At 39.6% G+C, this 20,269-nt stretch overlaps 2 protein-coding genes across 6 annotated transcripts; one reads left to right on the top strand and one right to left on the bottom strand.

Moving 5' to 3' along the window:
• Window positions 1–12,351: 12,351 nt before the first annotated feature.
• On the bottom strand, window positions 12,352–16,738 carry LOC110602778 (soluble inorganic pyrophosphatase). Of its 3 annotated transcripts, none has more exons than XM_021740360.2 (9): window positions 16,582–16,738; window positions 15,815–15,962; window positions 15,660–15,688; window positions 15,067–15,132; window positions 13,654–13,761; window positions 13,491–13,556; window positions 12,956–13,076; window positions 12,694–12,775; window positions 12,352–12,610 (listed from the first exon to the last, which is right to left on the bottom strand). In XM_021740360.2, the coding sequence occupies exons 2-9, from the start codon at window positions 15,942–15,944 to the stop codon at window positions 12,568–12,570; spliced, it is 645 nt and encodes a 214-aa protein (XP_021596052.1). In that variant the 5' UTR covers window positions 15,945–15,962; window positions 16,582–16,738; the 3' UTR covers window positions 12,352–12,567. The 3 variants fall into 3 exon arrangements, with proteins under 3 accessions (XP_021596052.1, XP_021596053.1, XP_021596054.1); XM_021740361.2 differs by having other exon boundaries at window positions 15,815–15,956; window positions 16,582–16,723; XM_021740362.2 differs by lacking the exons at window positions 15,660–15,688; window positions 15,815–15,962; window positions 16,582–16,738 and adding an exon at window positions 15,355–15,640.
• A 1,565-nt stretch (window positions 16,739–18,303) lies between these two features.
• On the top strand, window positions 18,304–20,120 carry LOC110606248 (protein RER1B). Of its 3 annotated transcripts, none has more exons than XM_021745008.2 (4): window positions 18,304–18,458; window positions 18,697–19,041; window positions 19,316–19,496; window positions 19,647–20,120. In XM_021745008.2, the coding sequence occupies exons 2-4, from the start codon at window positions 18,701–18,703 to the stop codon at window positions 19,695–19,697; spliced, it is 573 nt and encodes a 190-aa protein (XP_021600700.1). In that variant the 5' UTR covers window positions 18,304–18,458; window positions 18,697–18,700; the 3' UTR covers window positions 19,698–20,120. The 3 variants fall into 3 exon arrangements, with proteins under 3 accessions (XP_021600700.1, XP_021600698.1, XP_021600693.1); XM_021745006.2 differs by having other exon boundaries at window positions 18,320–18,458; window positions 18,686–19,041; XM_021745001.2 differs by having other exon boundaries at window positions 18,323–18,458; window positions 18,649–19,041.
• Window positions 20,121–20,269: the final 149 nt, after the last annotated feature.

Raw genomic sequence — 20,269 nt, 5'->3', positions numbered from 1 at the left:
AAACAAAGACGACCTCAGCAGAAAACAGGTCCTTCTGTGGGGCCCTTGTGTTTGCCACTTTGTCTCTGTCTCGTTTGCCATTCCCACAGCTCAGATAATATGTTAGGATTTCAACCCTTATCACTTGTATTACATTCATTGAATACTCTTTTTAAGAACAGTCATCACAAACCTCATATGTTCCACACTGATTTGCATCTTCAATCACTAATGCTACCTCAAAGTTTGAAGACAACAAAGCATAATTGATCAAGCACAATTTAGCCACATTTTTATTATCCCTTTTATTGCTTATTTACACATTTTCTAGCTTAATTTATGGTTTTTATCTTGTTTTTACAGAAAAGGAAGAATCTGGAAAATGGGAGAAAAAGTACAGAAAATTTGCAAAAGGATGATTTGCCCAGTGATTTGCTCAAAAAATCTACTCCAATCACTGCCCAGATCAAGCTAAAACAGATACCCAGAGGCAACAGACAGCAGTGACATGGGCAAGCGATTTGACCAAGACAATCGAGGATCACTGGCCAAATCACTCGCAGAGGCATAGAGGACTGACTCACAGAGAAGCGATTTGCCCAGTGATTTGCCCAAGAAACTGGTCAAATCGCCGGGCAAATCACTTTGACAGCAGAAAATTACAGCAGAGCGGGAAAATGGACAGCAAACAGAAATCCGAATTTTCAGAAGTCCAAATCCAATCCAATCACTTCCAGCACTTGTCCAAGAGCCACGAAAGAGCTTCTCATCCAAGGAAATCCAATTGCAATTAAATTCAACATCAAAAGAGGAGTCCAACACCAAATCAAAGAGGGATTTCAAAACCCTAGATGGATAAAATTCTGCAACTATAAAAGGAGAGCCTCCAAGCCAGCAATCTTATCTTCTGATCAGCCTCATCCAGCATCTCTCCCTCGCCAGAAACTCTGCAGTTGTTCTTCTTTATTTTCTTTTCATCTTTTTGTGTATTTAGTCCACCATGAGTGGCTAAGTTCCTTGTTTCTAGTTGAAGTTGTGAATATTCAGAATTGTGATGAATTGGGAGGTTTAATACTCCATTGTTGAACTCTTGTTTGTTTCAATATTTATGCAATCTGATCTCTTCTATAAATATTACTTGCTTTTAGAATCAATAAGGGCCCATTGCTTCTAATTTGCTAAGTGATATTGTTTGAATGGTTTAGGTCCGTAATTGCTTAGGTTGTTCAAATACACATTTAATCAGGTTGCATAATCTAAACTTGACCACGCGGTTGGCAAGGATAGAATTAGGTTTCTCTAAGTCTTAATGCAATCAACAGTTGTTCGATGCTACAATGCCCCAAGGACGTTCCTTGGCAACTTGTTGATTAGTGTTTGATTAGCGATCGTTTCCTAATCAAACTAGAACTAAGGAGGAATTTGGATTGTGAGAAGCGTTTTCCACAACCAAAACTAATTTATTGAAGTCAAATAGGAGTCTTTAAGAACTCAATGATCAATTCTGAACAAACTGAATAACACTCACACTTCAGCTAGAATCTTTCTCTTATTGATTTATTCATCTTTAAATTACTGCTTTCTTTTACTATTTAGTGTTAATCCATCAACTCAAAAACCCCCCCTCTTTTATTTACTTGTTATTTACTTTACCTTGGTCATTATTAGGAAGGTCTTTAGTGTCAATTCCCTGTGGTTCGACCCTATTGCCACTATCTGCAAATTTATTTGTTGATCGTTTAATAGGTTTATTTTTGACGGCTTCGACAACCGCCTATCAAAAATTGGCGCCGTTGCCGGGGAATTGATTTAAACTAACGTATTTTCCCTTTATGACCAGGTCTGGCCGTAAAGACACTCTTCTTTACGATCCGGAGATTGAAAAAACTGCCAAGAGCTTAAGGAAGCAAGCAAACTTGAGGAACCAAGCCTCAAGACCATCTTCATCAACAACTCCACCTCACAGACCACCTACTGCCCCTGCTGAAGAAATTTCTGCACCAGCAGAAACTTCCACCACCGCACCTGCTACAGCAGAATTTTTACCAGAAACTGAATTTCTGGTCATGGCAGAAAATCCAGCAATGGCAGCACCACCTGCTGCACATGTAGAAGCTAAAATTCAAGCTGGAAACGTGCCCATCCAAGCACCTCAGCCACGGGAAAGAACTCTCGGAGAGTTGGCTGAACCAGCAGGAGATCAAGCACCCTTATGCATTGAATATCCCCTATTGACAGCACCATTCGAGCTAAGGACAGGTCTGATTCATCTCCTTCCTAAATTCAGAGGCCTAGAAAATGAAGATCCTCACAAGCATTTGAAGGCATTCCACGTTGTGTGCTCAACCATGAGACCTCAAGGCATTCCAGAAGATGATATCAAGCTTAGAGCCTTCCCTTTTTCCCTTGAAGACTATGCCAAAGAATGGCTATTCTACTTGCCACCCGGATCCATCACATCATGGGCTGATATGGTAAGAGCATTCTTGAGAAAATTCTTTCCAACCTCAAAAGCCATAGGCATCCGTCGAGAAATAAGTGGCATAAAGCAAAAGCACTCTGAAGGCTTGTATGAGTATTGGGAGAGGTTCAAAAAGTTGTGCACAAGCTGCCCTCGGCATGATATTTCTGACCAATCTCTCATTGAGTACTTCTATGGAGGTTTGCTACCCTCGGAGAGAAAATTTATTGACGCAGCCTGTGGAGGAACGATTGAAAAAAAATCACCTCGAGAGATGAGGGACTTGATTTCCTCCATGGCTGCAGCTTCTCAACAATTTGGAGACCAAGAGCTACCAACAAGGAATGTAAACGAGGTGAGTAATTCCACTTTATCATCCCAACTTTCTGAACTCACCAATGCTGTCCGTAGCCTTGTTGTAAGTCAAGCCCAACAAGTCCAGCAGATTCAGCAGCCCAAGACATGTGGAATATGTGCCAACAACCACCCAACTGATCTATGTCCTTCCCTTCAAGAGGAGGACCAGCAAGTCAATGCGGTTGGAGGTTTTAATGGGCAAAGAAGGTATGATCCCTATGCAAATACTTATAATCCAGGTTGGAGGGACCATCCAAATTTCAGTTATGCAAGGGGACAGCAATATCCAAGCTACCAGCAAAGGAACCAAGCTCAAGCTGCACCTCAGAATTCCAATGCATCTCTTGAAGAGATTGTGAAAAATTTGGCAAATACTGTGCAGAATCTTGAGAAACAAATGGGGCAAATGGCTTCATCCTTGAACAAAATTGAATCACAAGGAAAGCTACCTTCCCAAACGGAGATAAATCCAAGACAAAATGCTAGTGCCATCACATTGAGGAGTGGAAAGGAGTTGCAAGACAGTAGGGCTGAAAAATTGCAAAAACAGGGCATGGAAGAAATTCTGCCAGAAAGTGATCAGGGCAGTGATTTGCCCAGTTTACTCGTAGAAACTGATCCGATCGCTGGGCAAACTAAGCTGTCCAGCAGTGATTTGCCCAATTCTCCAGAGAAGGCAGAAAGTGATTTGCCCAAATCAACAGACCAGGCAGAATCAAGTCAAAGGCAGAAACAGCAACCTATGGAGAAATTCAAGGTACCTCCTCCCTTCCCAAAGAGATTTGCAAGGTCCCAAAAGGAGAAAGAGGAAAAAGAGATATTGGAGACACTTCGCAAGGTGGAAATCAACATTCCCCTACTTGATGCTGTAAAGCAAATTCCAAGGTATGCCAAATTTCTCAAAGAGCTATGCACCAACCGAAGGAAACTTGCTGAACGTGAAAAGGTAAGTGTGGGGGAGTGTGTTTCAGCTGTAATCCAAAGGAAACTTCCAACCAAATGCAAGGATAGAGGGATGTTCGCGGTTTCATGCAAGATAGGCAATGTGGGAATAAAGAAGGCCATGTGTGACCTTGGAGCTTCAATCAATGTCATGCCTTTGTCTATTTTTAACTTGTTGAATGCAGGTACACTCAAGGGCACCAGCATTGTGATCCAATTAGCTGACCGATCCATTGTCTATCCCAAAGGAGTGCTAGAAGATGTGTTGGTGCAAGTGGACCAATTAGTCTTTCCAGCAGATTTTTATGTTATTGACATGGAGGAAGACAAGAGCAATACCACCTCTGATATCTTACTTGGGAGACCATTCTTGAGCACAGCAAGAACAAAAATTGATGTGCATGATGGCACATTGACTATGGAGTTTGAAGGGGAAGTTATCAAATTTAATGTTTATGATGCCATGAAATTCCCCAATGATGTTTCTCATGTTTATGGCCTTGATATTATTGATAATTTAAGTCAAGAAGTTTTTGATTTTGATCAGGAAAACTTACTTTATGAAGGTCTTTGCAGGAGAGAAGAAGTGGACAGCAACATCTTTGAAACAGACAAAACAGCAGACTGCTGTAACTTGCTGGGTATGGGTGATTTGCCCAGTGATTTGCCCAGTACATCAGAAAATCTGCTCAAATCACAGCTCAAATCAGACAGCAGGCAGACAGAAAACCAGCAGACAGAAAATGCACCAGAACTGAAACCCTTGCCTAACCACCTCAAATATGCCTACTTGGGAGCTGAAAATACACTTCCAGTAATCATCTCCAACCAGCTCAGCCAAGAAGAAGAGGAAAAGCTCCTGGATGTGTTGAGGAGACACAAGAAGGCAATTGGGTGGACATTGGAGGACATAAAGGGTATCTCACCCTCAACATGCATGCATCGGATACTTATGGAGGATGAGTGCAAACCTGTTCGTGAGGCACAAAGAAGGCTGAATCCACCTATGATGGAGGTTGTAAAGAAGGAGATTGTGAAGCTCCTAGACATTGGGGTAATCTACCCCATTTCTGACAGTAAATGGGTGAGTCCCATCCATGTGGTACCAAAGAAGACCGGGATTACCATTGTCCCTAATTCTGAAGGAGAGTTAGTACCCACTCGTGTGCAAAATGGGTGGAGAGTTTGCATGGACTACAGGAAGCTCAACACAGCCACAAGGAAGGACCATTTTCCCTTGCCCTTCATGGACCAAATGCTTGAGAGACTTGCTGGAAAAAGCCACTACTGCCTCCTTGATGGATATTCTGGATTTTATCAAATCCCAGTTGCACCAGAAGATCAAGAGAAGACCACTTTCACATGCCCATTTGGCACATTCGCATTTAGGAGGATGCCCTTCGGTCTTTGCAATGCACCAGCCACTTTCCAAAGGTGCATGATGAGCATTTTTTCTGACTATGTGGAGAGGATCATTGAAGTCTTCATGGATGACTTTACGGTGTATGGCAACTCATTCCATGAATGCCTAGCCAACTTGGAGAAGATACTTCAAAGGTGTTTGGAGACAAACTTGGTTCTCAACTATGAGAAATGCCACTTCATGGTCAGCCATGGCTTAATCTTAGGCCATATTGTTTCAGCAAAAGGGATTGAGGTGGACAAAGCCAAAGTTGACACCATCAAAAATCTGCCCTACCCAACCAACATTAGGGAGATTCGATCATTCCTTGGACATGCTGGTTTTTACAGGAGGTTTATCAAAGATTTTTCTAAAATAACTCAGCCTCTTTGCAGATTGTTACAGCAGGATGTACCCTTCAACTTTGATGACAGCTGCAAATCAGCCTTTGATCTGATCAAATCACTCCTAATTTCTGCCCCAGTCATCCAGCCACCTGATTGGAACCTTCCATTTGAGATAATGTGTGATGCCAGCAACTTTGCTGTAGGTGCAGTATTGGGACAGCGTATAGGTAACTCTCCTCATGTTATTCACTATGCCTCACGCACCCTAGATGCTGCACAATGCAACTATTCCACCACAGAAAAAGAATTGCTGGCTGTTGTGTTTGCATTGGAGAAGTTTAGACCCTACCTACTTGGGACAAAGGTGATTATATACTCAGATCATGCTGCACTAAGGTACTTAATCAAGAAAAAGGAGTCCAAACCTAGGCTGGTGAGATGGATACTGCTGTTACAAGAGTTTGATTTGGAAATCCGTGACAAGAAAGGCAAGGAGAACCTTGTAGCTGATCACCTCAGCAGAATTCTGACTAAGATGGAGACATGCCCCATCAATGAGACCTTCCCTGATGAGCACCTCTTTGCTGTCCAAGAAGAGGAACCATGGTATGCTGATATTGTCAATTTCCTTGCTATAGGTGATTTGCCTACTGATTTGCCCAAACACATAAGAGACAAGATCAAGAAAGAGGCAAGGTATTATGTGTGGGATGAGCCCTACCTATGGAAGCATTGTGCAGACCAAGTCATAAGGAGATGCATCCCAAACCATGAGATCACTTCTGTCCTAACTTTCTGCCACTCCTACAGCTGTGGAGGTCACTTTGGGCCACGAAAGACAGCCTTGAAAGTCCTTGAAAGTGGATTATTTTGGCCTAACATATTTAGAGATGCTTATTTATTTTGTAGGTCATGTGCAAGATGCCAACAAACAGGAAACCTTGGCAAAAGAAGTGAAATGCCTCAAGCACCCATCATGGTATGTGAAATCTTTGACATATGGGGCATTGACTTCATGGGACCATTCCCACCTTCCTTTGGCAATACCTATATACTTCTTGCTGTGGATTATGTGTCCAAGTGGATTGAGGCCAAAGCAACAAGAGCTGATGATGCCAAAACAGTGTGTGATTTTGTAAAGTCCCACATTTTCTCAAGATTTGGACTGCCCAAGGCAATAATCAGTGACCGAGGCACCCATTTTTGCAACAAGGTGGTAGAAACTCTCCTAAAGAAGCACCATGTCATCCATAGAACCTCTACCACCTATCATCCTCAAACAAATGGGCTGGCTGAAGTATCAAACAGGGAGATCAAGTCAATCTTAGAGAAAACAGTCTGCCCAAATCGCAAGGACTGGAGTATACGCCTCAATGATGCCTTATGGGCATATAGAACAGCATATAAAACTCCAATTGGGATGTCTCCATATAGGCTGATTTATGGGAAAGCATGCCACCTACCTGTGGAACTTGAACACAAAGCCTATTGGGCTGTGAAGAGCTGCAATCTTGATGTAAAAGAGGCTGGAGTTCACAGAAAACTGCAGATTCAAGAGCTTGAAGAGATCAGGCGTGATGCATATGAAGCTTCATGGGATTATAAAGCAAGGACCAAAGCCTTCCATGACAAGAACATCTCCAGAAAACACTTCCAGGTTGGTGATAAGGTTTTGCTTTTTGATTCAAGGTTCAAACTATTCCCTGGAAAGCTTCGGTCAAGGTGGATTGGACCATTCTTGGTTGAACATGTCTATCCACATGGAGCTGTTGACATTCGGAGCCCACAAACAAGCAAAGTTTTCAAAGTTAATGGGCATCGTTTGAAGAGATTCTATGAAGGTTTTACTGTCCATGTTGTGGAGGAGGTCCCCTTGGATCCCCCTTCCCCAGATTGCTGAACAAGACACTGAAGTCCAGCCCAAGACAGAAAACAGGGCGCTACTGGGAGGCAGCCCAGAGGCAGTGATTTGCCCAGTGATTTGCCCACGTTTTGCTCAAATCGCCGGGCAAATCGACTGAAGGTACCATAATCACAAGTGATAGGGGCAGTGATTTGCCCAATTGCCCAGATAAACTGACCAGATCACCGGTCCAATCGCAAGATCAAGCACGCCATCAGCAAAAGGCGTGAACAGTACCAGTACAGCAATTGCAAAAGAAGAATGATTTGGCCCAGTGATTTGCCCACTGCTTGCCCAAATCACTGGGCAAACCACCATGTCAATAATCAAGAGGGCCAGCATTAAATGATCAGGGCAGATTCACATACCCAAATCACTTTAAGTAGTCTTTTCTTTTATATTTTATTCTTTTACTTTTTACGCTAACTACTGTTTCCTCTTCCTCTTCTTCGAGTTTTCTCTTCTCCGACCACCACTCAGCCACCGGCAAACTCAAGACCACAATGGTAAGAATCAAGATGAGGGCCACCGGCGGACCATTCATGTGGAAGAAATTAGGGCTACCCAAACCACCCACTCCCTCTGACAGTGACGATGAAGCGTGGGACGCACCTCCACCGGCCACCATCAACACCGAGACACCACCGGCCACAAGCACAGGAACAGGACGCACCGATTCACCGGCCGTCCAGATATATCGCCGGCAAAAGAAACGGCAAAGAACGCCGCCACCACCATCCACAACAGCCTCGACGGCAAACCCTGCCGGCGAAATACTGCCTGAATCCACCACTTCCTCCAGCCACGGCCAGAAACGGCCAAGAACTCAGTCGCCACCTCCACCGCCGAGATCAGCGCCAGAACCACAAACCGCCATTGCCACACATCCCACAGTTCACGAGGAAGGCGGAGCGCCCAGTGATGCGCCCAGTAATTTGCCCACTGATTCCACCAGCGCTTTGCCCAATAATTTGCCCACTGATACGTCCACAGACTTGCCAAGCGCTATGCCCAGTGATGTGCCCAGTAATTTGCCCACTGATTCCACCAGCGCTTTGCCCAATGATACGCCCACTGATGCGCCCACGGACTTACCAAGTGATGAGCCTAGCGATGTGCCCAGCGACACACTCAGTGATGAGCCCAGCGATTTGCCCAGGCCAGCACACCCAGATCACATCGTCAAAGCACTGACATTCAATAAACTTTCTGAGAGCACCAGGCTACTTAAAATCTCATCCCTACCATATCACCCAGGTAAGCATATCCATCATACCACCCTTGGAGCACTGAGACTCCATTCCCAGGTACGTTCTCTAATTTCTGCTATTGGCTGGGACTCCTTCTTTTTCCTGCGCATGCCCTCTTTCCTGGAACTCACACAGGAGTTCTTCACTACATTTTATTTTGATAAACCTGCCATGCACAACATACACACACCAGGAACTATCGGATTTAGGTTACTGGGAAAGCGATTTCGCTTATCCCTGCAGGAATTCGGCATAGCCATGGGCTGTGAATGCCCACAGTCCACCTGGGACTTCCCTGCTGAGTTTGATCCAAGCTCTGTGTACTTGGAATTGAGTGATAATCCACCAGAACCATACTCACCCACTAGGTCCAAGGACCTATACCTCAGCAACCCCAGCCTGAAATACCTTCACAGATACCTGGCCTACACGTTCTCTGGGAGGAAGGATGCCTCCAACATCCTGACCAGAACTGAGTTGTATTTCCTTTGGTGCATGCACAGGGGCAGGAAAATACATCTTGGATATTGGGTTGCCACCCAACTATCCAGCATTATACAATATAATAGGCCCTTGATTTTTGGTCCTTTGATCACTGCCATTGCAGTGAATCTCAAGCTATTGCACCCCGCATTTACTGACCTCTCCCCCACCCCCAAAACAACCCCCTTGGACTTACGCACATTGGATGATATGGGGTTGCTTTGTAAGGTGGGGGACGTTTTTTCTATTGCACCTGCAGGTCCAGTAACGCCACGCCATGAGCGTGTTTTCAGAAGGAAGCAAGTCACCATAAGCACCAGCACACAACAGCCAGCCTCCACAGCAGAACCAGTAAATGGGGCAACCCAGGCAATAGGCCAGGGACTAGCAAATGAGCCACCACCAGCAGCCCCTCAGCAGGATGCTCCTCAGCCACGCGAAGACGAAGCCCCCAACCAGACAGTCGAGGCTCGTCTCAGTAGGATTGAGGACCAAATGCAGAGGATGGAGCACTTGTTGAACCTGCTGGTGGACCACTTTCTGCCCCAGCACCGTCACTGATAGCGATCTGCCCAGTAATTTGCCCAGTACTTGCTCAAGTCACTGGTCAAATCACCCCCAGGCCAGGAAATATCTTTCCCTTTCCTTCTTCATTCTTTTATATACTTACACATTGAGGACAATATGTGGGATAGGTGTGGGGGTACTGGAGAGTCTTTATTCCATTCTTTTGATCTGTCAATCCTTTTGATTTCTTTTTGTTTCTTTTTGCATTATTTTTACCCTTTTTTTTGCACACACCAGAAATTTTTTTTTTTTCACACTCCTAGCACACACACACAGAATTTTGTAGCTAATTGCTTTACTCAACATAGATAACAAGGTTGAAAGAGTGCCCTTATCTCATGACCCCATTGATTTGCCACCCCTTTAAGCCTAAATTGAATCATTCACAGTATGTTACCTTCACTTAGGGAGTTTTTCTCTTGAATTGAATCCTTAAATATGCTAAGGTCAAGGGAAATAAAAATACAAATACATGCAAACACAAAGCTAGTGTAACTCCCTATGAGCTGATTTGCCCAAATTATCATGAAAAACCAGCACAAAGCACAAATCACAAACTTGTTCCAATGGTCTAAGACTATGAACTGAGCCTAATAGCCACTTGGAGAAGTAACTGACTGAGTAACCGGGGGTGTATCACCCATGTACACAATCGCGTAAAAAGGTCAGTAACTTTTTCAAGCAAATAAGTTTCGATGGTCTAGACTATGAACAGAGCTAGTAGCCACTTGAACAAGTGACTAACTGAGTAACCGGGGGTGTATCACCCATGTACACAATCGTGTAAAAAGGTTAGTGACTTTTTCAGGCAAGGATAAGAATAAGTGCTGCTGAAAATAAAAATATAAATAAAAAGAGAAAGAGAGAAGGTGGCAAGTCACTCCTAGGGGTTACATTAAACCTAACATAAAAGAATAAGCATGATTGAATCAAAAACCTTTCCCTTGACCATGGTAGGTGAAAGGAAACAAGGAAAGGAGAGGATGACCTTAGTGCATGTACTCTATACTGTGATAGTTCAGATTAGGAGTCTAGGGGGGCTGATTAAGTGGTGCTTAGGTTCTAAGGAAAAAGGGACTTGATTGGCTAAGTTATTTGTTGCTTGAGGACAAGCAAAAAGCTAGGTGTGGGGGTATTTGATCAAGCACAATTTAGCCACATTTTTATTATCCCTTTTATTGCTTATTTACACATTTTCTAGCTTAATTTATGGTTTTTATCTTGTTTTTACAGAAAAGGAAGAATCTGGAAAATGGGAGAAAAAGTGCAGAAAATTTGCAAAAGGATGATTTGCCCAGTGATTTGCCCAAAAAATCTGCTCCAATCACTGCCCAGATCAAGCTAAAACAGATACCCAGAGGCAACAGACAGCAGTGACATGGGCAAGCGATTTGACCAAGACAATCGAGGATCACTGGCCAAATCACTCGCAGAGGCATAGAGGACTGACTCACAGAGAAGCGATTTGCCCAGTGATTTGCCCAAGAAACTGGTCAAATCGCCGGGCAAATCACTTTGACAGCAGAAAATTACAGCAGAGCGGGAAAATGGACAGCAAACAGAAATCCGAATTTTCAGAAGTCCAAATCCAATCCAATCACTTCCAGCACTTGTCCAAGAGCCACGAAAGAGCTTCTCATCCAAGGAAATCCAATTGCAATTAAATTCAACATCAAAAGAGGAGTCCAACACCAAATCAAAGAGGGATTTCAAAACCCTAGATGGATAAAATTCTGCAACTATAAAAGGAGAGCCTCCAAGCCAGCAATCTTATCTTCTGATCAGCCTCATCCAGCATCTCTCCCTCGCCAGAAACTCTGCAGTTGTTCTTCTTTATTTTCTTTTCATCTTTTTGTGTATTTAGTCCACCATGAGTGGCTAAGTTCCTTGTTTCTAGTTGAAGTTGTGAATATTCAGAATTGTGATGAATTGGGAGGTTTAATACTCCATTGTTGAACTCTTGTTTGTTTCAATATTTATGCAATCTGATCTCTTCTATAAATATTACTTGCTTTTAGAATCAATAAGGGCCCATTGCTTCTAATTTGCTAAGTGATATTGTTTGAATGGTTTAGGTCCGTAATTGCTTAGGTTGTTCAAATACACATTTAATCAGGTTGCATAATCTAAACTTGACCACGCGGTTGGCAAGGATAGAATTAGGTTTCTCTAAGTCTTAATGCAATCAACAGTTGTTCGATGCTACAATGCCCCAAGGACGTTCCTTGGCAACTTGTTGATTAGTGTTTGATTAGCGATCGTTTCCTAATCAAACTAGAACTAAGGAGGAATTTGGATTGTGAGAAGCGTTTTCCACAACCAAAACTAATTTATTGAAGTCAAATAGGAGTCTTTAAGAACTCAATGATCAATTCTGAACAAACTGAATAACACTCACACTTCAGCTAGAATCTTTCTCTTATTGATTTATTCATCTTTAAATTACTGCTTTCTTTTACTATTTAGTGTTAATCCATCAACTCAAAAACCCCCCCTCTTTTATTTACTTGTTATTTACTTTACCTTGGTCATTATTAGGAAGGTCTTTAGTGTCAATTCCCTGTGGTTCGACCCTATTGCCACTATCTGCAAATTTATTTGTTGATCGTTTAATAGGTTTATTTTTGACGGCTTCGACAACCGCCTATCAATAATCCATGTTTCCAGTTGAAATGAAGTTTCTTCAAAGAAATTGGAACAAGCATATGAAAGTATATGTTGAACATGAGCATGGCTAAAGCACATGCTTATTGGACATGCAAGTATTAGTATTAGAAGTTCTGCAAATGGGCATGTAGCAAGAAATCGAGCCTCAGCACTATAACATTAAATGGTCAAAGCCATCAAATATTTCACCAACTTAAATCCAAATGGAGTCATCGCCTCAAGCTTTCAACGATGTAAGATGCATACAGATCCCTGCAAAAGCAACAGTAAATGATTATTGATCTAGCAATATGCATTAATCTAGATCATGATTCTAAAAGTTCAGAAGAACTCACATGGAATACTTGATGGCATCTATGGCAGCCTCAGAAGGCAAGAAGTCTTCCACATCGACTTTCTTGTTCTCGTTCTTTTTATCTATTATTCATGGTAAAGGATCTACAGTACATATAGTTTAGATAGTAAATGGATAATCAGATTCTTACCTATTATAAAAGTAAACAGGTCAGTCGATTAATTTGATGTATGGAAATAATTATTCATGAGAAATACAATGACCAAAAACAACGCAAACTACAGAGTGCCTCTGATGGATACAGTCCTCAAAAAAGCGGCGGATCTCAGCCAGACGATGCGGAGGAAGATCTTTGATGTCTGTGATATGGCGGAACTCTGGATCATCAGCACATACTGCTATAATCTTGTCATCCTTTTCACCCTGCAAAGAAATTTTTGTCACTGATTGGTGAGTTCTCTTCCAGATTTGAGTCACACTAGGCAATAGTAGGAAATATATAGGTAAACTGAAGATTTGAGACCTTATGGAGGAATGAGGATGACATGGAGAAAATAACGGATGGTCCCAGGGTTTATTTTGTACTGACTGCTACAATTTACTAAAAATATATCTAACAGTATGCCAGGATCCATAATTCAGAATTATGACCCAATACATTTAGACAGAAGAATTCATGAAATGATCTAGATTTACAATAACCTAATGCAAAATTTTTCCTTCATTTGATTGCAGCCCAGGCGGCCATTCTCTGCTTCGAAAATTAACATAACTATCTAATCAAATAAGAATATGGGTTTTAAAAATACGAACTCAGCATGAAAATTAACTAGTTACCTGGTCAATCATGGGCATTAAACCAATGGCACGAGCGCGAAGGAAAGTACCAGGTAGCACAGGCTCCTAATTTTGGAGAAACTCAAGAACTCAATAAAATTGTACAGCTTAAATGAAAAATTAATTTTCCTCATTTTAAAAGTTTTTAAGCCATATGTGTTACCTGCATCAGTACCAGGACATCCATAGGATCACTGTCCTCACAGATAGTTCGGGGGATGAAACCATAGTTGTGTGGGTAAACAACAGATGAGTAGAGAACACGATCAACCTAATCATAGAAAATGTTAATCATTGTCTTGTTCATTGTAACATAACACAACAAATTAACATGCATGGCAACACCCCCAGCCACATGGTGATCTGGAAATTGTTATTCAGAACACACATTGACATTCAAGGGGCATAAGAACTCAAGTTACAGCTTCACTCGGTATACTACAAGGATCAGAAATTCATCATGGTCTGATCTCTATGCATGGGTATAGGGTTTTATACCCTAATTAAATAACTCAATGTAATTTGTTTGTAAATATGAATATCAGATGATACAAACTTAAAAAGAAGAAAAAGAAGAAGAGGAGAAAGCATCACAATCATCTGAGCCCACAACATAACAAGCATAATTATCAGTTTATGAATGCATCCAACTCACCGTTGTTAGAATCTTTCGATTCTCGATTCAAATCTTACGATCTGAAATTATTTTCCAATAAATCGATTCAAAAATCTATAAGGTGAATTTTAAATGTACTTGAATTTTATGATTCTTGATTCGAGTCTTATGATTCTCGATTTCATTCCACATCCTAGCGACTCAAATTTACATGTACATGAATTACGACTAAATAACAAAAAATGATAGTGAATCAAAAATCGACCAAATTTTTATAAAGAATTTGTTAGATCTTATATTTTCAAAATTTAAGATTTTATTTATTTTTGCTATAAAAAAGTGTATATAAAACCTTTCATTAACTATTTTTCTTCCGCCAACCATTCTTTTCCCTCTCCCTCTTCTTTTTTTTTTTTCTTTTTAGCTAATTTACTTAATTAATTATAGTTTTCAAGTTATGACACTTTATATTAATAATATTCTAATATTCTATCTTTTTTTACTATTTAATTATTTGATCAAATTTAAATGAGAACTTCAGTATATAGATAATGATAATTGTTATCTACAATTCCAAAGTTCATAATTTATAACATAATACATATATATTATTCTATTTTGAAAAATATTTCTAATTAGATAAATGATAATTTTATATTTATCAAAATATGTCATCATGATATATTTTTTACTTATTTTTTAGAACATATATCATTTTTAATTGATTTTTGGAATTTTTATTGAATCTTATAATTCGATTCGATTCTCCATTCTTGATTCACGAAATGAAGGTTTCGATTCTCCATTTGACAATTATGATCCAACTCATTATTGTAAACCAAGAGATTAAAAAAAAAACTGTTATAAAAAAACAAAAGGCATTTGAGTGGTAATGTAACCTATCAGCAAAGGAAAGTGAAATGCAGTAGGAATTATGGGAAAGGAAGAAAAAGTCCATACCTTTATAAGACCGCTTATCTTGTCAAGCTCATACTTAACCTTGCCACCTTTGCTAATTTCAACCACCTGCCATTACAGACCCACATTAAAATAAAATAAACCTGTGAGCACCTTTTAAAACGGAACTTGCATTGCAATCTACCAAAAGCAACAATGATATATAATTTCAGACTTTAACTTATAGGATCCATTTTAGGACAGAATTGAGGAACAACAATCAAAATTCAAACTTGCAACACCATTTATAAATTGCCATGATAGTTTGTAATGCCTAGGCTCCAAGCTCACCAGTCCAAAGTCACACATCTCTAGCAGCATCAGTCTCCAGGCTCCATCCCTAAGGCACATGCATTTAAGAATGGGGAGGGGGAGTGAGGGGGTGCCACAGGACCCAAGTGATTTATTTTGTTATTTAGTTTGATATACAGCCATAGATTTATACCACCATCAAATTCACCCATAAGGTTCACAATAACGCTCAAATCTGACCAGTTCAGCTAGTTTAGATGACAAGAGAATTATTTGACGCTGGGCAATTGGATAATATATACCAGAGCAAGAGGTCACAAAATACTAGGGCAAAAAAAACTTACACAGTTGAAAACAGCTGGAGCACCTGGTCCTGTTGTAACATTTGAATGTAATTAGTAGAGAATTTAACAAATTCAGACAAAGATTTGCAAGCATTGGAACACAGAAAAAAGAATCACATGTACACACACATGAATGAGCACTAGGAAAAGTTTACCAATCTCCAAGTCATGCCAGGGATGAGCAGCAACAGATCTCCGTGACATTGAAGAAAGAATCCTTTTATTGAGGGCTACGCGAGGAAACCCAGAGTTGTTTCCGCTTGCTTCTCCACCATTGTCAGCCATGTTAACTTTTCACTATAACTTAATCACATAAAAACAATATCAATCGTCCCGAGTAAAACAGAATACTTCCAATAAGATTATACATCACTCAAACTCAAGCTACAGTGAGGAGCTAACAAGCATATACAAGTGCCAAAAAGAAAAAGAAAAAAAAAAAAAACGAGAGCAATATTCAATATTCCTGTAAAAAGAAAGGTATACACACACATATGTACATATAGCTGATTCTAAAACAAATCTAAAATCAAATTAAAAATTAACATAGATAAGCATACAAGAATAAGGCGAAAAAGAAAGATATACTGCAGAGGCTCACGGAGATTATGCAATTCAAACTAGTCCACTAGGGAAAACCGACAAGAAGCAAAACGAATACAATCAATTACATAAATCAAATCCATTTGAAAATTTAACAAACACCCACAAGTTTTTTTCCCCTTTCTTTTGAGGGTAACTTCAAGACCAGATGCAGAATCCAAAAAAAATCGGCATCTAGAAAGTAAATTTGGTCTTTTAAGCAAGCAACAAGAAGAATAATAAAACAAAAACAACTACCATCAGAGACCAAAAAAAAAAAGAAAATAAAACCGAATCCAAAAGCTCAGAGCCACTGAAAGAAGATAAAAAAAGAACTTACAGAGAATCGCTGGACTTGAAATGAAAGCTTACAATTGCTTCTATGTGCTAAAGCATCCGCGTGTGTGTGCATATATGTATTTATATATGTGTGTGTGTGTGTGTAGAGTGGACACAAAAAAGAGAAAGAGCTATTGCCTGTCATTGTTGGAAAGTAAACGAAGATGTTACTGTATCTAATTGGGCCAAGTTTCAATGGTGAGTCTACGGTGATTCGGTGAATATGGACCGTTGGATGGAAATGTTGAATCATACGGATGTGGATATCCGATGTCGCTATCAATCAGGGCCTGATTTTCTCTCGGAAGTAGGAACCTTTTCAGGAGAAGCTGTAGGAGATGAGCAGCAATTTGGTGCGGATGGGCTTACTGAACACACAAATACTTGACCAATAAATTAAAAATAAATTAACAATATTAATTTTTTATTTAAATAATAAAAATTTGTATTGTATTTATTTATAGTAAATGTCACGTTCATTTTTTTAAGGATTTGCTGATTTCTTCATTAATTTTTTAATCATATGATAAAGTTAAAGTGTTAATTTAATAATATATTTTAAAATAATATTAATTTAAAAATAAATGAAATAAAAAGTTTAAACTATTAAAATAGAAAAATAAATCAACTTAACAAATTAAGATTTGGTTGAAAAATATAAAAACATGTTCATTTTGTCTGAATCTTTAAATAAATATCTATTTTAAAATTATTAAATTTAATTATATGCATTGAATAATTTAAAAAAAATAATAGATCAATTATTTTAAGGATCCATGGATGATGGTGAAGATGACGAGAAGAGATGAAGGAGATCTGCTGAGGAAGGAGCCGGCAAGGGAGAGCTGCTGAGGAAATTTGAAGAAGAAAATGATGAGAAGATTTGAGAGAGAAGATGGAGAAGGAGAAGAAGGAAAATGGGACGATGGAGGAGAAAGGAGACTTTAAGTGTTATTTTTCTGTGCATGCAGGTCTGTGGGGTTGTGCATGCACAGCACCACGCGGATGCATGTTTTTCCTGCATGCATATCATAAACGTTTTTGGCACTTAAGGTACCGAACATGCGACACCAGCCATGAGAGCAGCTCAAAGCTGCTCCGTGGCGAGAGTGAGATCGTTGTTCGATACTATTAGTATTGAACAACGAGACTTCATGGTAGTTCGATATTATGAATGTCGAACTACTCTTTGTTCGACAATTATGGTGCCGAACACGCTTGTTCGACAGTATAACTGATGAACACATTCATTTTACATACAGAATCCGAAAATATGTATAATATGAAAAAATATTCAAAATATGCATACTACCTTTATTTTATTTTATTTTATTTTTAAAATATAATGTGATATCTAAATTATATACTTATTTCACTCATAATTTATTCCAGTAAAATACAAATTATTATTAAGATAATTCTAATAGTCGTTATCATTTTGAAGCAAAATACATAAAAATATTTTTGAACTTCTCAAATTAAATGTTATAATGCTAAATTAGTTATATTGGATTTCATTATAATCAAAATAAAATTTAAATAATGAAATTCACGATTAATCTAAATGAAATTGTGTAATTTAAAAATCTATATGAATAAATAAGCAGACAAAATAGGCAATGTTACGGTAACGCTAGTGTTGCTGGAAATACCACAAAAAAGCACGCTTTGTCACTCCAATGAATTAGCGCAAGAAACGACGACGTTCTGCCAAATTTTTTAGCCCCTTGTTAAAACGTCTCCCCCCCACCCCTCTCTCTCTTTTTTTCTTCTTTTTTCTTTTTTTTGACAAATTCAGTGCATCAAATGAATCGTAAATTCACTTTCTTCATCGTCTGACTTGCTGTAGAAAACCCTAGACCGTTCGACCATTTTCTGGTACATTTTCTTACAATCGTTCACTTAGATTCTACAACCCTAATTAGCTCGCAATGCAATCGCCTGTCACTTGAATAACCATGGGAAATAATTATTGTTCAACTCTCTTTTTGGTTCGCGAGAATTTGTAGCATAACGTGTTTTTACATAATGCCTAATTTCATTTTTATACTTGCCTTGTTCTTTGAAGTTTCTGAATAGGGTTGGTAATGTAAGAATCTGAACAGAAATTCTTTAGTTTCATGGAGGGAGTGGGAGATGACAGTGGGGCACCTCTTGCTAAATGGAGGAGTGATTTCTCGAGGGCATTTCAGTATTACCTTGATAGATCAACCCCTCATACACTGCGGAGATGGCTTGGAACATTGGTCGTGGCAATGATATATGTTTTACGAGTTTACTACCTTGAAGGATTTTATGTTGTTTCTTATGGGCTGGGGATCTATATTTTGAATCTCTTGATTGGTTTTCTGTCTCCCAAGGATGATCCTGAGCTTGAAGCTTTGGATGGGGCTTCCTTGCCAACCAAAGATTCTGATGAATTCAAGCCTTTTATTCGCCGCCTACCCGAGTTTAAATTCTGGTAATTTCTTACTTTTTGCCTACCAATTCGTGCTATCATCTCCTCAAAGTGATGGAGCTTTTCCTTTTTCCTTTTTATAAAATAAGCTTCTAAATGCGTATATCTGTGCAACCTAGCATGTTATAGTTTTCACGTTTCAGGGGTGGCATCACCCAAGCTTTTCGGCATTTGCATAATTTAGCTATTGATAGGCCGACTTATCTCAAATGGCCCTTTGGCATATGTTACTGTTCTGTAGCAAGCTTCTGAACTTTGTTTTTCATCATGGTTTCAGGTATGCCCTCACAAAAGCTTTTCTTGTGGCTTTTCTTTTGACCTTCTTCTCTGTCTTGGATGTACCCGTTTTCTGGCCAATATTGTTATGTTACTGGATTGTTCTATTTTTCCTTACAATGAAACGCCAAATCCTACATATGATCAAGTATAAATATGTTCCTTTCAGTACTGGAAAGCAGGTGAGTTGGTTAAAGATATGGTTGGAATTGCAGTATTTTACTTGTTCATTTGTCTATGTTATTTGGCTCTTGTAATGTTGTTCCTATAGTTTCATTGATTTGTCTCTTATATAAGCTTGGAAGAAGTAATTATACCTTTGATTTTAACAGAAGTATGCTGGTAAGAAATCATCTGCGACTAGCAGTACAGCCACAGACTGAAAGCTGTTAAACTTCTAAAGAAGACCGAAGGCAGTTGCAGATCCAACCGTGAGACATTTCAAAAAGATGAGATAATGCGAATCTGCAACGTCAACACTTGCCACTTTAGAAACTTTATGCTAGTAGACACAACCTTGACAGTGTTATCAAATTTGTGGAACTTTTGGGACGAGTGACTCACGTTGGGCCGAGACTTCTATTGTATACAGCTAACAAAATAACCTTGACAGTGTAATCGAATTTGTGGAACTTTTGGGACAAGTGACTCACTTTTGGCCGAGACTTCTATTGTGTACAGCTAGCAAAATATAACCCTTGTAGATGTTAATGTTCACTGTGCATGGTTGTTGGACGAACATTCTGTATTTGATATATCACAGTTATATAGTGAACAATGTGTCTTCCGTTAGATGTGATCTTGCACAAATTGTCTACTCTTTTCCTAGGAAGTTTAACGTTAATGTACAAGTTGCAAAGTATTGCTTTGAAGAAATGAAATCTGAACCTCATCAAACATTATATCTGCTTGGTTTCACTCGTAGGAGCAAATCCATGGCTGAATAGCGTTGAAT

This window comes from Manihot esculenta, chromosome 2 (assembly GCF_001659605.2).
Source record: "Manihot esculenta cultivar AM560-2 chromosome 2, M.esculenta_v8, whole genome shotgun sequence".
NCBI classification, from domain to species: Eukaryota; Viridiplantae; Streptophyta; class Magnoliopsida; order Malpighiales; family Euphorbiaceae; genus Manihot; species Manihot esculenta.
This window is presented reverse-complemented; position numbering and strand designations above follow the sequence as displayed.